The sequence below is a fragment of the Nelumbo nucifera genome, chromosome 3 (assembly GCF_055504915.1).
Source record: "Nelumbo nucifera cultivar China Antique chromosome 3, China Antique-T2T, whole genome shotgun sequence".
Lineage (NCBI taxonomy): Eukaryota > Viridiplantae > Streptophyta > Magnoliopsida > Proteales > Nelumbonaceae > Nelumbo > Nelumbo nucifera.
Window position 1 is genome coordinate 31,594,659 of NC_142651.1, and position 18,350 is coordinate 31,613,008.

At 40.3% G+C, this 18,350-nt stretch overlaps 1 protein-coding gene across 7 annotated transcripts in view; it reads left to right on the forward strand.

Annotated features, from left to right (window-relative positions):
• The window catches only part of LOC104590836 (uncharacterized), a 60,442-nt gene that overhangs the window by 15,563 nt on the left and 26,529 nt on the right, over positions 1 to 18,350 (forward strand). For all 7 annotated transcript variants that reach the window (XM_088900166.1, XM_088900164.1, XM_088900165.1 and 4 more), the window contains exon 5: positions 44 to 145. In XM_088900166.1, coding sequence (XP_088756292.1) covers positions 44 to 145 — 102 coding nt within the window. The remainder of the gene's footprint in view (positions 1 to 43; positions 146 to 18,350) is intronic.

The window sequence follows — 18,350 nt, forward strand, 5'->3', positions numbered from 1 at the left end:
GATGATTAAATACTTTATGATATGTATTGTTTTTATTTCTTAGAATCAATGCCAGCCTTATGGGAGTGAAGCATTGCCAAAAGGTATCCTTTCCACAACAGCCGACTTGGAAATGCGACCATTATGGGGCACACCAATGAAAATGGTATTTCAAACTATGTATTGAAATCTCAATTAGTGATAGAAGACAATATTATTTTCTTAAGGCATAAATTGTTATGTCCTACACATATTTTTTAAGTGCATATGAACTGGAAGAAAGTTCTTAGTGTTACTAAAAGATCATGATTCAGACTCTTCTTTAACCTATTTGTGAATCATGAACTAGTATCAACAAATAAGGGTATCTTATATTTTGCAAGGCACTTTTGGTATTGATCAAGATTCTTGTGCATTTTGAAATGTTATCGGACCAGTGATTTAAAAGGCACACCTAGGTGCACAAGCAAGGCACATTTTAGGGTATGCACCTTGCCTAGGTCCTAGGCGCAGCCCTTTCAAAAGGCGCACTAGCACGCCTAGTGCGCCTAGGCGTGTGCCTGGTGCACCTTGCGCCTCAGCCCAGGTGTGCTCCTTTTTAAAATTTTATGCTTTTCTGCTTTTTTTGAACCTAGCGGCTGGGCCGAGGGCTCCATCCCTGGACCTCCATACCACACCCCTCGAGGGGCATGCCAGTGTGGCACAAAGGCGGCTTGTAGAATCAGTAATGCAATATGTTTTGCCTCACATTAGCTACTTGAAGTAATGCAATTGAGGAAAAAAAAGAGGTTGTGGGTTTTACATGCTTGAAAATATTTTATATGTTTGATTTTATTTTTAAATTTTCATTTGAATATGCTTTACATGTTATGTTTATGTATTTTAATTTTAGATAGAAGGTTTTTTAAAACATTTATTTTAAAATTTAAGTTTATATTTTTTACTAATATATGTTTAATATTTTTTTGCATTTTTTTGAATTTTTTTTTTAGCATTTTTGTGCCTTGCTTCAAAAAGGCGTGCGCCTTGCCTTGCGCCTCGGGCGCAAATTGCCCCTTGTGCTTTTAAAACACTATATTGGACCCAAGTTTACTAGATTTTGAAATTTATGCAATCATTTGTGAGATGCCTAGTGCTCATTGACTTATTTTCAGTGTGGTATGTGAAGTTGCTCCTATAAATACTAATCCACTGTCAAATGTTGTGAATGACAATATTCTTAACTCCTGTATAATGTAACTGGATAAATGTGTATCCCGCAGTATCACTCTATTTTTCATCATTGACACAGGAAAGGAAGACTTATTACCTGCGGTGGATATTGAGATGGTTCAGCTAAGCCTGGCATAGCCATTAACAATGTCGATCCCAGTTATCTGAGGTCCTAGGAAGGGTGAACTGACCTAACCTTTGGCCTTTCTTTTTTCTCAAATAGCATCCATTCTCAGACTTGAACCTTCTTTCTCATGCTTCATGCCCGAGATTTTACTATTTCACCAAGCAGTGGCTCCTAGCTAAATCCAAGATGATTTTGTCCTTTTTTTAATGAATGGGAATACTTAAACCTCCGTTGTGTTTTCTGACAAGTACTTAAAAGACAAAATAGATATTACAACCTAATGTAAGATGGCCCCTAGCTAGGTCTTCTTTGCATAGGACCAAATCATCATAGTCTACATTCCCCCATTTTAAAACCTATTGGAGCTTCTCCTAGGTTTCTTTGAATGAGTTCATTTCTGACTCTCTCTTTCTAGTTTTTCCACTTATTCATCTCAACATTTGCATTTCTACTACACATTTTTTTGGACATGTTGTTTCTTGATTACCCAACATCTGCATGGGATTCTGCATGCACCCCTCCATTTTGCCCATCTTGTTCTAATTCTTTGGGTGATGTCATCCACAATCTCTCCCTTGTTGTTCTTTGGACATGTTGTTTCTTGATTACCCAACATCCGCATGGGATTCTGCATGCACCCCTCCATTTTGCCCATCTTGTTCTAATTCTTTGGGTGATGTCATCCACAATCTCTCCCTTGTTATGAACTATATCATACCAAGGTAATGAAAGAGATCACTGTGAGTTATCTCTTGATCTCCAATTGTAAATGTACCCTGATTTTTGTTTTTTGATCAATAACTTAATCAATTCATTTAGATGATAAAAACTATAAAATACAAAGAAGAAAACAAGGAGAGATAAACATAAACTCTCTTAGCTCTCCCAAAAAGAAGAAAGGTTACAACATTGCCAAAGAAAAACTGATTTCTTCCCACCCCTTGTTTAGCTAGACAATCAGAAAAGGAGTTAGCATCTCTTTTAACCCAATGTAGTATGACCTCCATGTTTTGTAACAAATTCCTAATTCTCCTATGCTCATGGATGAAACCCCACCACCCAATGTCCCCCTATTATTGCAGCCAATTAATTAATAACCAACTTGGAGTCTCCTTCAATTACCAATTTACAAATAGACAACTCCTTGGCTTTTTGCACACCTTCCAATACAGCCATTATTTCAGCCCTCAAAGAGTAAATGTACTCTAAATCGTATTCCTATTATTATTAAATTTATATATCAATTTTGTTTTTGTTTAATCAATTATTATTACTATTGTCATAAGCAAATAACAAACATCATGGGACCTCCTCCTGAATATGTTTAGTTAATTCATCCATGAGTAATGCAAATAAATAAGGATAAAGTGTTGAGCCACGTTGAAGCCCACTATAATTGTATAATTTGATGTCTCTCCAAACCAATGTTCTTACATTGGTTATTGCACCTTCACACGTATCCTTAATTAGGTTCATATTACCTATTTGGTGCTCCTTTATTTTCCAAAACCTGCAATTTTATCTCTAGGATCTCTATCATATGCTTTCTCCTAATCAATGAGTACCATATGAAGATCTCTTCTCTTCTCTCTAAACTTTTCTGTCAATCAGTTCAAAGTTTCATAGCATGGTTCATGAGTAAATCACATGATAATTATTACAACTTTTTTTTATTGGAAACGGTAACTTCATTAAAGAGTTTTCAAAATACAAACATCAACCCCTAGTGCTCTTTGTTATTACAACTTTGATATTGCCTTTGTTTTTAAGTATAGGTACCACAGTGCTCTTTCTTCATTCACCCACTATCTTCTTCGCTTTCATCATCTTATTATATAGTTTAGTTAGCCATAATATGTTTACATCTTTCATACCTTTCCACAGTTCTATTGGGATATCATCAGGTCTTAATGTCTCTCCCTTCTTCAACTTATTTAATGTCTCCTTCATTTAAGAAATTTTAATTTTATTATGGTACATGCTGTTTTTAGTACTATTATACCTACTAGTCCCTCTTGCATTAGCATACTTTATATGTCCTTCATTTAATAATTTTTCAAAATAAATTTTCCATCTTTCTTTAATTTTCTCATCTTTTATTAAGATCCTTTGATCTTCCTCTTTGATGCATATAACATGATTTACATCTTGGCTTTTACTTTCTTTAATTTTTGCTTGCCTATAAATTCTACTCTCTCTCTAGTTCCTAATTTATGATGAAGTTTATCATATGCCTTAAATTTAGTTTCACTTACTTTTTTTCAACTTTTTTTTGATGAATGAAGAAATTTATTAATTCAGAAAAAACACCACTGAAGAGGCACAAGCTGTTTCCTCTTCAGAAAAGTATTACATCAAAATAAAAGAGAATTAACCATAAATAAAATTACAAAGCAGCCCAAAATAGCTGCTCCCTTGTAGTCCCCTGCTTAGCTAACCCATCCGCTAAGGTGTTTGCTGATCTTCCCACCCATAGAGAGGTAACAGTCATATTTCTTGTAAGCCAGTTTACTCTCCTTAATAAATCTGTGTTGCCACTTGGCTGAAGTTGGGTCTTTCAACCATCCCACCACAATTTGAGAGTCTCCTTCAACTACCAAGTGCTGAACCCCTAATTGTTCTGCAATCTGAATACCTTGTACCGCCGCTAAAATCTCAGCTCTATTAGAGTCTCCTATTCCCACAGGGCCTGAGAACAAGGCTAATATGTTGCTCTCCATGTCTCTCAGCACCCCTCCTATCCCCGATGGGCCTGGGTTTCCTTGGCTACTGCCATCAAAGTTCAGCTTTACCCATCCTTCAGGCGGAGGGGTCCACACTACAGATTCCCTGTCCTTCCTTGTGAGGCTGTTAGCCACCACTACCCAGTTTCTCCAAATATCATCAAAGGAAAAGGTATGAAAGAATTCCAAAGTTCTCAACCAGTGAATGACCCTAGTCAAGATACAATCCTCAACGGCCTGAATGCTTCTTTCTTTTTCTTTGAAAATCCTTGCATTCCCTTCTTCCCAAATTGTCCACAATGCAGCTGCTCTAATACATCTCCACATCAATTTTCCTTTTTTTGTAGGCCACACAAAAAAGGAGGGATCGAACAGTTGGCTTAAGTCTGTGGACAGATTCCACCTACACCCAAAAAAAAGAGAAAATCCAACTCCAAATAGCTCTAGAAAAGGAACAAGATACAAGTAGGTGGGAGCAATCCTCACCACTAGCCCTGCAAAGTACACACCAGTTAGGGGATAAACACATGAAAGGCCTTTTCCTTTGCAAGAAATCCAAGGTATTAATCTTTCTATAAAACACCTCCCAGCAGAAAATAACAATTTTAGGTGGAACAGGTCTAGACCAAATCTCCTTAGTTGGAAAACCCCATTGACTCAAGAAAGAGCAAAGAGCCTTAAAAAAGGAAGCACAAGAAAAGTAACCTTTTGGAGGAAATTAGCTTTGTGGAAGAAGAAGATCCTCATGGAGAATCGAGAGACGGAGAAATTTATTCAGGCGGCAAAATGGAAAAGAGTATTTCAGCTGGAGAAGAAGAAGATCCTCATGGAGGAGATAACAAATAGGGGGATGAAGAGTCTGAAAATAAGGGAAGACCAACGAGCAACGATCCTAATGGACTCAGAAGTGGTCGACTGGTTTAAAGGTTTTGTAGATGGTTTACTACTTGTAGAAAGAATACAGGGATGGAGAAATGAAATGACAAACAAGGGAAAAAGATTTATAATAGAAAATAGAAGGAACATAAATGGAGGTTTTCTTGTATTAACAGAGTTCTTTGGCAAAGGGAGGAAACAATTAGTATGCCTACCGGAGGGACAAGCTAAATAGGGGTGGAAGAAGGTCGCAGGTGCTCTTGAGGAGTTCAACCAGGGAAAATGGGTGACCTTAAATACTGAAGAGCAAGCTCAGAGGGAAGAACAAAAATCGGTGGAGGCAAATGGGAGCTTAACTAGAAGAGGTAAGGTCATGTGGAGATGTGTCAGGGCAGCCACTCTGTGGACTCTTTGGGAGGAAAGGAATGCAAGAATTTTTTTAGAGAAGGAAAGAGGGTTAGATGAAATGAAGGATTGTATCCTAACAAGAGCATTCCATTGGCTGAAAACTGTGGATATCTTTGATGATTTGTTGAGAAATTGGCTAGTAATAGCCAACACTTCAACAAAGAAGGATAGAATTCTGTCAGAATGGGTTCCGCCTTTGGAAAGTGTCATTAAGCTAAACTTTGATGGAAGCAGCCAAGGCAATCTCGGGCCTTCAGGTATAGGGGGTATCCTGAGAAATAAGGACAGCAACATAATTTCCCTATTCTTAGGACCGGTGGGAGTGGGGGATTCCACAAGGGCAGAAATACTTGCTGCAGTACAAGGAATTCAGATCGCCAACCAGCTTGGGGTGGAGCATCTCCTAGTTGAAGGGGACTCTCAGGTGGTAACCAGGTGGCTCCTAAACTTGGATACCACCATTTGGGGCTACAAAGATCTCATCAAAAAAGTAAAGTGGTTAACCAGCAATATGAGAGTGGAGGTAAAATGGGTTAGTAGGTCTGCTAATTCTTTGGCTGATGCTCTAGCCAAACAGGGGGTATATAGGGAAGATCTTTTTTGTGCTTCTATGTAAGTTATTATTAATTCGGAAATTTGTACTTAACTAGCCTGGAGAGGCTGCAACTCGTACCTTTCCATGAGGACTTTGTACTATTTTATTGCTGATTTATAAAATCATTTCAATTATTAAAAAAAAAATGGGAGCTTAATTGGAAAAACAAGCTAGTTAAAACAAAATAAAGTGACTACTCCCATAACAGTACTCTCAACAAATACTTGTCCGAAAATATTGTGGGACGGAAGGAATGTGGATTGGAACAGGAGGAAGGTAGTGAAGGTAAAAAAAGAAGTTGAGAGTTGGGAAGAAGTTCAGCAAATCTTGAGGGAGAAGTTTCAGCCAAAGGAGAAACTCACCCTTGTCCCTTTTGAGAGATGTAAAGCAATACTTGACATGGCCGAACTTCAGTTTGAAAACAGAATCCCTGAAACAAAACATGGCCAGATTGCAGTTGAAAACTGGTCGCCTTCCTGTAATGAATTAAACATCTCTCAGAAGACCGTAGTCATCAAGATTCCGGGGTTACCCTTTAACCTCTGGCAGAACACTTTTTCCACAAAATAGCAGTGGCTTGTGGTGGTGTATTGGAAGGGTTCTGCGTGGAAAATCTTCAAGCGGCAAAAATCAAAGTGGCAGGAGTAAAATTTGAAAAAATCCCAAGGAGTATGGATATCTTTGCAGTTGACTGTTGGAGAACGGTGTGGTTGGCGTCGGAAGTCGAAGCAAATCTCTGGAACAATTCGGAGGAAGAAGATGTTGACATGGACTCTTGGAGGCCATGTGGTAAGAGTTGGGTGGACCGCCCGAAAGGTCAAGTTGACCAGGGAATTATGGAAACTTAAAAGTCGGGGGATAGCCTTAAGAAGCACTCCTTGCCATTTATAGGAGATTTTTCGAAAAAAATTGAATGGGATCCAACGGTCCAAGGAAAATCCTACTCTGAGGTGCTGAGATCGAGAAGCGGGCCTTCTCGCGCCCATTACACAAAGGAAATTGGGTTTTTTGGGCCAGGGTTACATAACCCGACCCAAGCTTTTAAACCGGTTGCAAAGAGTTTAGTTGGGGTCACGTAACCCTCTTATTTCTCACGCGCAAAGGTTCTGTACGCAGTTGGGGGACGATAGGTGCGATCTATCATTCGTCCCCATCTACCTCCCCTTCAACCTTTCAGGACTTGCATGCCTGTGCGCCTACGGGAATGTCAAACAGAGCTTTCTTCCCCTCTCTTTCTCAGGTTGTAGGCGCCTCTTCTGCACAAGGAAAGACTCTTCAATGGAGGACGGCTACTGAAGAGAACTCCACAACGCCTGAAAAGCCGAACCCTTGATACAATAGGGACTCGCAAGGGAACTCTGAAGATGACTCCGATTGGGAGGACTTGAGAGATGTGGGCGATGAAGAAGTGGATCAGCCGTCAAATATGGGCAGCCCCGTCTCAACAAAGGTCTGTAATTTTACAGACCTGGAGGACTATGGAACGAAACTCCTTTTTATTGAAGAAGCTAGTAGGGAAGTTCTGGAGCTACAGGATTCGGGGGTTGGTGACTCTTCCGTGGAGAGTGGGAGGCCTCTTGATGATTCTCAGAGAGAGAAGAATGTAAAAACAAAGCAAGAACAAAGGCAGGGTAACGGGCTTGAGGAGTTGGGTTCCCACTGCAAACCAAACATGGAACCACTTGAGGAACAGATCCCCCCAGTTGCACAGGTGGCTACTGAACCTGAACTTGAACCATCAGGGATTGTCTTTGGAGTGGTTGGCGGAAACCAGATTCAGGATCAGGGAGTTCCTTTCCCCCTTTCCCTTACTCCAATCCTCTCCTCCTCCCCTTTTTACTCTCAATTCTCAGAGAGAGAAGAATGTAAAAACAAAGCAAGAACAAAGGCAGGGTAACGGGCTTGAGGAGTTGGGTTCCCACTGCAAACCAAACATGGAACCACTTGAGGAACAGATCCCCCCAGCTGCACAGGTGGCTACTGAACCTGAACTTGAACCATCAGGGATTGTCTTTGGAGTGGTTGGTGGAAACTAGATTCAGGATTAGGGAGTTCCTTTCCCCCTTTCCCTTACTCCCATCCTCTCCTCCTCACCTTTTTACTCTCAAAATTCAATTGATATTATTCCTAGTAGTAATCCTCAACTTTTGGTTTTTGCAGATCCAGCCGTAGAAACTTCACTGGTGGCAAAAAATGACCCCTATGAGGAAGGAGAAGAAGTTGGGAGAGGAGATAAAGATAGGGAGGAGGGAGGAGGGAGGAATCCTGGCAGTGAATCGTGAGAAGCAATTAGAGAAGAAAGAGGGGCAAATTGGAACTGTTGTCGGTACAGAAGAAAAAGGGAAGGTACTTAGTGGGTTTGGTGGGGAAAATGATGAATGCAGAAGACCACCTAAATTAAAAGGGCATGAACAAAAGGAAGCTAGAGGAAAGTTTACCAAAGGGAAGGTCTACCTTAGAAAGGAGATAGGAGATGACAAAAAAAAGAAAAAGAAGAATGAATGGGGTGGAAAAACTAATCTGTGGAGTATCCTATGAGAAATCTGTAAATAGGAAGAGGGAGAAAAAAAGAGGAGACTGGGACTGGGCAATAGGGAATGGGTTAGACAAAAAGTGGAATGAAGATTCTTTGTTGGAATGTAAGAGGATTAGGGAGTGCAAAGAAAATGAGAATAATCAGGAATGTGATAAGAAAAGAGAGACCGGTAGTGGTCATGCTCTAAGAAACAAAACTCTCGGATTTGGATGGAGGATGGATAAGTATCTGGAGTAGCAGGGGTTTAAGTTGGTTCTTTGCCCCATCTTGGGGTGCCTTGGGTGGTATCCTCATAATCTGGAAGAATGAGGAAGTGGACTGTCAGGAGGAGTTGATAGGACAATACTCAGTATCAATAAAAGCCAAGAGGATGAGTGATGGAAGGATGTGGGTGTTGACTAATGTGTATGGCCCGAACTCATATAGAGAGAGGGATACATTCTGGGGAGAGGTAGCCACAATTAGGGGCCTATGGGTTGGTCCCTAGTGTTTGGGTGGGGATTTCAATGTGATAAGGTACACAAGTGAGACAAACAATCCCAATCAGACCATAACAACAAGTATGAGACATTTCAACTCCTCGATTGAATCCCTAGAATTGAGAGAACCTACCTTGTTGCAAGCCTCCTTCACATGGTCAAATTTTCAGGAAAGTCAAGTCTACTCAAAACTGGACAGATTTCTTTTCTCTTTTGATTGGGAGGAGTTGTGGAGAAACTTAACACTAAAAGCCCTCCCTAGAGTAACCTCGGACCATTGCCCTCTAAGCCTCTACCAAGAAAACCTTATTGGAGGCCCCACACCCTTTAGATTTGAGAATATGTGGCTCGAAGTTCCAAATTTTTTGCAAAAGGTAAAAGATTGGTGGTCAGAAAGTGGAATAGGGGCTAGAGAGAAGGTGGTGAGATTCACCAAGAAGTTGAAAAGATTGAAGGAAAAGATCAAGGAGCAGAACAAAGAGGAATTTGGAAATCTTGAGGTATTAAAGGAGGATTTAGCTAGGAAAATAGAGGAGTTGGATCAAAAGGAAGCCAATAAAGAATGTGGGCCAGAGGATAGAGCCGAAAGATGGAATTTAAAAGTGCAACTAGAGGAGATCCTAAGGAAAGAAGAAATTTCTTGGAGACAAAAATCAAGATACAAATGGCTTCTGGAGGGGGATGGAAACACTAGATTTTTCCACTCCCTAGCAAATGGGCGAAGAAGGAAAAACCAAATCTCCAGTATAGAGGTGGAGGGAAGAGAAATCAACTCAAAGGAGGAAATTGAAAGGTGCTTTGTGGATCATTTTAAGTCAATCCTGGGTTCCTCTATTGAAAGCAATTTGGAGTTGGGAGAATTACAGTGGGATAGAGTGCCAGAAACCGAAGCTGCTACCTTAGAAAGAGCCTTCAGTGTAGAGGAGGTTCATGAAGCAATCTTCTCGATGGACAGATCAAAAGCTTCGGGGCCGGATGGTTTTTCAATGGCTTTCTATCAAGATTGTTGGGAAATCCTGAAGGATGATTTAATGGATGTCTTTGTTGAGTTCTATCAAAAGGGGAAACTCTCTCCAAGAGCAAATGCAACATTTATCGCTCTAGTGCCAAAAAAGAAAGAGGCCAAAACCCCTAAGGATTACAGACCGATAAGTCTTGTGGGTAGCATGTACAATATCATTGCTAAAGTTCTGGCTGGTCGGTTGAAAACAGTTTTGCCATTTGTTATTTCACAGAACCAAGGAGCTTTTGTAGAAGGGAGACAAATAGTGGATCAAATCTTAGTGGCAAATGAATGTGTGGCAGCTAAGAAAAAACAAGGTGGCAAAGGTTTGGTTTGTAAATTGGATCTAGAAAAAGCTTATGATATGGTGGATTGGTCCTTCTTGTTGAATCTCATGAAAAAGATGGGTTTAGGTGAAAGATGGAGAATGTGGATCAAAGAATGTATTAGCTCAACACACTTCTCTATTCTCCTAAATGGGGTAGCAAAGGATTTCTTCCCAGCTAAAAGAGGGCTGAGACAGGGTGATCCCTTATCCCCATTCTTATTTACTATTGTGGTTGAGGTTCTGAGTAGACAAATCATCGAGGCTGACCAAGAAAATCAGTTTAAAGGCTAGAGGATTGGTAGTTCAGAAGTGGTGGTGTCTCACTTGCAATTTGCAAATGATACAATCATTTTCTATGAGAGTTGTGATGAATTCAGTTTGAAGAATCTGAAAATTTTGGTGGACAAGTTTCAATAGGCCTCCAAACTAAAAGTAAATTGGGGAAAAGGTTGTGTAGCTGGAATAAACATAGGGGAGGGTGACATCCAAGCCATGGAAAATTTGCTAGGTTGTGAAGTGAAAAGCTGGCCCTTAGAATACCTAGGTTTGCCATTGGGGGGAAACCCGAAAACTGAAAGTTTTTGGAAGCCAATTTTAGAGAGATTCACAAAGAAGTTGGCAGTGTGGAAGAGAAATTACATTTCCTTGGGGGGTAGAATCACCTTGATAAAATCCACCCTAGCAAACCTGCCTACCTATTTCCTTTCCACCTTTAAAATCCCGGTGAAAATAGCAAGGAAGTTGGAGAAGATAATGAGAGATTTCTTGTGGGAACCTGGTGATGAAAAGAAGGATCATTTAGTGAAGTGGGAGCAAGTCTGTAAACCTAAGGAGCAAGGTGGCCTAGGTATTGGGAATATCTTACAGAAAACAAGGCCCTTCTAGGGAAATGGCTATGGAGATTCCCTTGTGAAGAAGATAGGTTGTGGCACAGGGTCATTAAGTGCATTCATGGTGAAGCAGAAAACGGCTGGGATGCAAAATTAGCCTCCAATGCAGCTCCGAACTCCCCCTGGAAGGCAATCTTTGAGGTACTACCAACTTTTCTTCAATTTATTCGTCTTGATGTTGGGTGTGGCAATAAAGTTTAATTCTGGGAAGACCTTTGGGTTGGGGATTTGCCTTTTAAGGATAATTTTCCGGACCTCTACTCTTTATCAAACCTTAGAAACAAACCTGTTGCTAGGGTTGGCATACTTTCAGATTTGGGTATCTCTTGAGACTGGCTTCAAAAAGGGGCTAAGGGAAAATGAATGTGAATCCCTATTGCTTTTGCTTTCAACCCTTGAGAAGGTCTATTTAGACCAAACTACAACTGATAGTAGAGTATGGTCCTCAACTCCTAATGGTTTATTTTCTTGTGCCTCTTTCTTTGGTCTGCTCACTCATTCTAATCCTTTGGGGATGAACTTTCCAGTGAGAGAAATCTGGTGTAAACCAATCCCTCCTAAAGTGCAAGCCTTTTATTGGGAAGTGTTCCTAGGGAAGGTTAATACTTGTGATGTGCTACAGAAAAGAAGGTCAAATAAATGCCTCTCTCCTCATGTGTGTGTCCTTTATATGGATTGTGGTGAAACCCTACCCCACTTACTCTTATCCTGCTCTTTTGTTTCTTGTATTTGGGAAATTGTTTGTTCTCTCTTTGGATGCAGATGGGCTCCCCCACAGGATGTGGTAAGTCTATTCAATCCCTCCCTCCTGAGGCAACCGAAGAAAAGAGGAAAGTGCTTATGGAAGGCAGCAAGAGCTTCTGTGGTTTGGACTATATGGGAGGAAAGAAACCAAAGATTTTCTCTGGAAAAAGTAAATCAAAGGAGGAAGTCATTGAAACCATAAAAATCAGAACTGCACATTGGGTGATGACCATGGATCTATTCAAAAACTTCTCTACGAATGAGATTCTAAGAAGCTGGACTGAAGTAGCACAGATAGATGTTCCCAAAGAAGTTGTGAGAGCAGAGTGGAAGCCACCTGCACTGAACAAATTAAAAATAAACTTGGATGGGAGTTCCTTTGGCATCTCAGGAAGGGCAGGTATAGGAGGTGTTATTAGAAATCATCTAGTTGAAGTTGTGGCACTCTTCTCGGGACCAATAGGTATTGGTGATGAGTTCCTTTGGCATCTCAGGAAGGGCAGGTATAGGAGGTGTTATTAGAAATCATCTAGTTGAAGTTGTGGCACTCTTCTCGGGACCAATAGGTATTGGTGATTCAATACAGGCGGAATCGTTGGCTCTACTTCAAGGATTAAAGATGGCTGAGCAGATTGGTACAACAGACTTAGAAATAGAAGGAGACTCACTGCTGGTCATTCCTTGGGCTAAAAACATTACATCAGCACCTTGGAAGCTCAAATTTATATACAGAGAAATTAACATAATTGCAAGGAAGTTCAACACTCAGTTTGGCTGGATCAAAAGGACTGCAAATGGGTTGGCAGACACTCTAGCAAAACAGGGGGCAAATAGATCTACTTGTACTGGGCAGAACTTTAAATGCTTTGTAGTGTTTGCAGATTGGGTTAATGCTTTCTGCAACCAATATCTATTGTATTTCAATATTTCTCTGTTATTAATAAAATCCTTTTGCTGATAAAAAAAAAAAAGTAACCTTTTGGATGAGGGGACCATAATCTCACATCCACACTAAGAGGGTCCAAAAATACATTGCCAAGCAGAGACAACAGGTCTGAAACACTATTAAGTTCATCATCCCTCAACCCTCTCCGAAAGCCAAGGTCCCAACTTAAGGGCGAGGGTGAAAAAGGAGAAGGGAGAAAATGAGAGATAGCTTTTTCCTTGTAAAGGGAAATAGAATAAAGGGACGGAAATTGGTCCTTTAAAGCAACTGAACCCACCCAAGTGTCTTCCCAGAATAAAACAGAGTTACCAGAGTTGACATCATACCTGACAAGGTTGAGAAATTGAGGGAGGATACTTTGGATTGCTTTCCAAGGAGATGCCAACGTTGGTTGCCGTGATACACCCGCATCCCATCCATTTTCCAGTCTGCCATGTATACTCGCTATCACTTCATGCCACAACCTCTCCCTTTCTCTAGGCCATCTCCACAACCATTTTCCTAAGAGGGTTTTATTCTTGAGAGTTAACCTTCCTAACCCCAGTCCACCTTCCTCTTTGCTCCTACATACTATTTCCCATTTAATCAAATGATCTTTCTTTTCCTCCCCTGGCTCCCAAAGAAAATTTCTCATTAATCTCTCCAACTTGTTAGCCTCCCTATTAGGAATCCTAAAAACAGATAAGAAATAGATCGGTAGGTTCGCTAGGGTGGCTCTCAATAAAGTCGCTCTACCCCCTATAGAGATATAGTTCCTTTTCCAAGCAGCTAATATTTTCTCAAACTTTTCCAAAACTGGGTTCCAAAAACTACTCTCTTTTGGGTTAGCCCCTAGAGGGAGACCTAGGTACTGCAAGGGCCACGAAGAGACAGAACAACCTAGACAATCTGCCACAGACTGAATACTCTCCTCATCCATATTGACTCCTACCACACAACTCTTATCCATATTTATCTTCAAATTGGAAGCCTTCTCAAACTATTGTAACAATGCTCTAAGGTTCCTCACTTTTTGCCTGTCACCCCCTTCACAAAATATTATGATGTCATCAGCAAACTGTAGTGGGTTATCCGGACATTGTTCCTTCCTATCCTCCAACCACTCACCTCCTCTTCCCTATCTGCCTTAAAGATTAATCTACTGAAAGCATCTGCCACTAAGGTGAAAAGAAATGGGGAGAGTGGGTCACCTTGTCTAAGGCCTCTACAAGCTGGGAAAAAATCTGACCATCCCATTGACCAAGACTGAGTAATGGCAAGAACTAATACATCCCTTTACCCAGTTGCACCATCTATCTCCAAAGCCACAACACCCAAGGATCTCTAGTAAAAAACTCCAATCCACAAGATCATAAGCCTTCTCTAAGTCTAGCTTACACGCAAAACCTTGGTTCCCCGACTTTCTCATGTCCTCCACACACTCATTTGCTATTAGGATCTGATCTGTTATTTGCCTTCCTTGCACGAATGCACCTTGTGCTTGACTAATGATGGATGGTAGTACTATTCGGATTCTCATGGACAACACTTTGGTCAAGATTTTATAGATGCTTGTCACCATACTAATCGGCCTATAATCCTTAGGGTGCTTTGCATCTATTTTCTTTGGGATAAGGGCTAAGATGGTTGCATTAACTCCAGGGCTTACCTTCTTTTTATCTGCATATTCCTGAAATACCCCAACAAGATCTTCTTTAACCACATCCCAACAATCCTGATAAAAAGCCATTGTGAAGCCATCTGGACCAGGTGCTTTGGATCTATCCATTGAAAACACTGCATGTCTGATCTCTTCTTCACTGAAATCCCTTTCTAACCAATTTGCTTGTTCTTCTGTTATCCTAGTCCAATCCAAATCTTCCAATGTTGGCCTATCATTCAAAGGTTTCCTATAGATTGATTTGAAGTGATCCACAAACAACCTTGCTATCTCATCTTGATTTTTTCTTCTCCTCCCATTGGCCAGTGCATGGAAATATTTTGTGTTCCCATCCCCTTCCTTAATCCATTTATGTCTTGACTTTTGCCTCCATGAAATTTCCTCTCTTAAAATGACCTCTTCCAAATCCTTCTTTAGGTTTCTTCTTAACACCCTTTCTTGCTCACTCATCATCCTTTGGGCTTCTTTGGAATCTAATTCCTCAATCCTAGACAATAAACTAATTTTTTGCTCCTCTACTCTTCCAAAATGTTCCCTGTTCCACTCCTTAATTTTAGATCTCAACCTCTTCAGCTTTTTGTGGAATCTCACTCCCTTCCATTTCACCCCTCTTAACTCTTCTCTCCACCACTCCCCAATCAGATGCACAAAGTCCGAGTGAGTCAGCCACATATTCTCAAATCTAAAAGGCCATGGACCAGAGGTTATTGTTTCAGGGCTTAGCTGAATAGGGCAGTGATCAGAAGTGACTCTAGGTAATGCTCTAGCCATCAAGTTTCTCCAATGACTCTCCCAATCTTCATTAAAGAGGAATCTATCTAATTTCGAGCAAAGTGGGTTTTCTTGGAAACTAGACCAAGTAAAGTTGGCTTGTAAGAAAGGTAATTCCTTTAGGTCACAGTCACTAATAAATTCATTGAACTTTCTCATTCTGGTAGTAACTGTTCTTTGGGAGTTATTAGTTTCATTACTGAACCTAATTACATTGAAATCCCCCCCAAGGCACCAAGGACCCTCCCATAAGCCTCGTATTCCATACAACTCTTCCCACATCTCATTCCTCTCTCTATAAGTGTTTGGCCCATAGACACTGGTTAGAACCCAAGTAAATCCATCCCCCACATTCCTGACCTTTACAGACACAGAGAATCTCCCTATTAGCTCCTCCACTAATTCTACCACATCTTCCCTCCATAATGTTACTAGACCTCCAGAGGCTCCCTAGGAAGGGGCCAATGTCCAACAAACTCCTCTTGATCTCCATACACTTCTCACCCACCTTTTATCCATTTCTGCCAACTTGGTCTCCTGTATCAACACTATGTCCAGTTTCTCTCTTCTTAGTAAGTCTTTGATGGCCCTTCTTTTTCTTTCACTTCCTAGTCCTCTCACATTCCAGTTGATGATTTTCATTGAACACTTCTTTTCAAAAAACCCTTCCCAAAAAATTCCACCTTACAGCAGAATCTTTCTTCTTTCCCCTCTCCCACTAAATTCAATGTCACCCTCAATATTTGAAATCAATGTCTCCACTTTTGATCTCTTTTTCAACTTCCTTTCTTATGGTTTTATATTTTTCCAAGTCTTTTACATTTTCGGTCTTCTGCCAATATTTATGACATGCTATATTACTTTGGTTATATTTTGAACTTTTTCATTCTAGCACCAAGTTTCTTTAGCATTTTGCCATTTCCCTTTAGATTCTCCTAAAATATCTTGTGTTACATTCTGATGCAAATATGAAAGCAAAGGAAGAAATGGAAGTCAAGGTTGAATGGTAACTTGCAGATAGAGGTGTAAATTGGGCCATGCTGGGCCAGCACGGCATGGCCCGCATGCGGTCCCTACAAAGTGTGGGTTGTGCTTCCCTCCCCTGGGATATTTTGGGGGGTAGGCATGGCACGACCCACGACTCGAGCCCACACAGTAGGGGTGAGGATTCAGTTTTTTCGGTTCAAAACCAAACTGAAAAAACTGAAATTTCAAAAACCGAATCAGCTAAATGACAAACTGAACCGAAACCAAAATAATGGAAAACCGAATAAACTGAATCGGATTTTTTTTTTGGTTATTTCGGTTCTAACCGAAATATTTTTCGTATTTCGGAATGCTGGGACTTTGGACTTCTGGAGAAGAAGAAGAAGAAATACTTGTTGGCTGTTGTAAGCCTGTAAACTGGCGGTGAGGGAGTGCCTGAGTGCAAAGTGCTTGCCTGAACAGTGGCAGACGAAGAACTCTGTTTGGGAGGATTCTCGAATCTCGATCTCTACCTCTCTGGAATGGTGGAGTCTAGTCTTCTCTTGGCTCTTGCTATGGAGTCAACTGGAACAGCCGAACAGATGATGAGGAAGACGAAGTGTCGAACTGGAAACTGGAGTGGAAAGTCTGGACTTTGGAATGGAACTATGGTCTATGGAAGTCTCAACTCTCAGGTCTGTATTTTGGAACTGGTCCACTGGAAGCGCCGCAGTGAGGAAGACGAAGAGACAAAGTCTCTCTCTTTCTATTTTTGAATTGCTTGTTTTGGAATTTGCCAATTTTGACTTTACATGATAAGTAATAACGTGAACGTGTCTAATACGCTAATGTAATGTATGTGGAATTGCCTACTTTTTATGCTAATTCGATTAATGGTCGATCTTTCATTCCATATATAACTATATAAGTATATGTATTAATTAATTAATATTAATTCCATATATAATTAATTCGGTTTTTTTGGTTAACCAAATTGGAAAATATGGTAACCGAAACCGAAAACCAAAATGAACAAAAACCGAATAGAATAATCGAGCCCGACCGAAAAACCGAATAGGCCGAACCAATTAAACCGAAACTGAAATTTTGGTTCGGTTTTTCAGTTTTAACCGAATTATGCTCACCCCTACCACACAGACCTGTGCCACATTGTGTCGTGTCGTGGGCCGGGCTGGTCCGCAGGTCGAGCCTTGGGCCAAGCCGGGCCATAGACCAAGCCAAGCCATGTTTTTTTTTATTTTTGAAAAAATAAAAAATTAACATAAATTAAAAAATATATACAAAAAATTAAAAAAGAAGATTTTAAAATTTTATTTTATATGAATTTTGATGTATACAATTGTTTATGTATGCAATAATAAAATGAAATAATATAATAAATTGAAAATAAAAGTATACACACACACACACATTTCTGATTTTAATACAATATACTATACCTTACCTTTCTCATATAAATATAATAATAACACTTATTTCTTCACTTCCCCATTGTCAATCATGCCCAACTTTCCAGTGTATATTGTAGTTGTCTTGAACCCACTGTTGATCGGTCTTCACAAAAGGAATGCAAACATCATCAAGAACAGCTTTCTCTCGTGTAAAGCATCTATCCACCTCAATGTGCTTGGTTCTATCAGATTGTACAGGGTTATATGCAATATTTATTGTTGCCTTATTATCACAATATAGTAATAGTAGCATTTGAATAACTTATACCCAACTCCAACAAGGACCTCAACCAGAGGACCTTAGATAAACCATGTATCATTGCACAATACTCAGCCTTGGCATTGGAACTTGCAACCACATTTTGTTTTACCTTTCCAAAGCACCATGTCCCCCCCCCCCCCAATAAATGTGAAATATCCTGAGGTAGATTTCCTATTGTCTAGAGATCCAAGCCAATCTACATTAATATAAACCTCGAACTTTGGATGGTTATTCTTCCTGTATAAGATCCTTTTACCTGGACTCCCCTTCAAATAAGGAAGGATTCTATCAACTACAGCCATATGAGATGTATGAGGAGCATGCAATTATTGACTCACCACACTAACAGCATAAGAAATATTTGGCCCAGTCA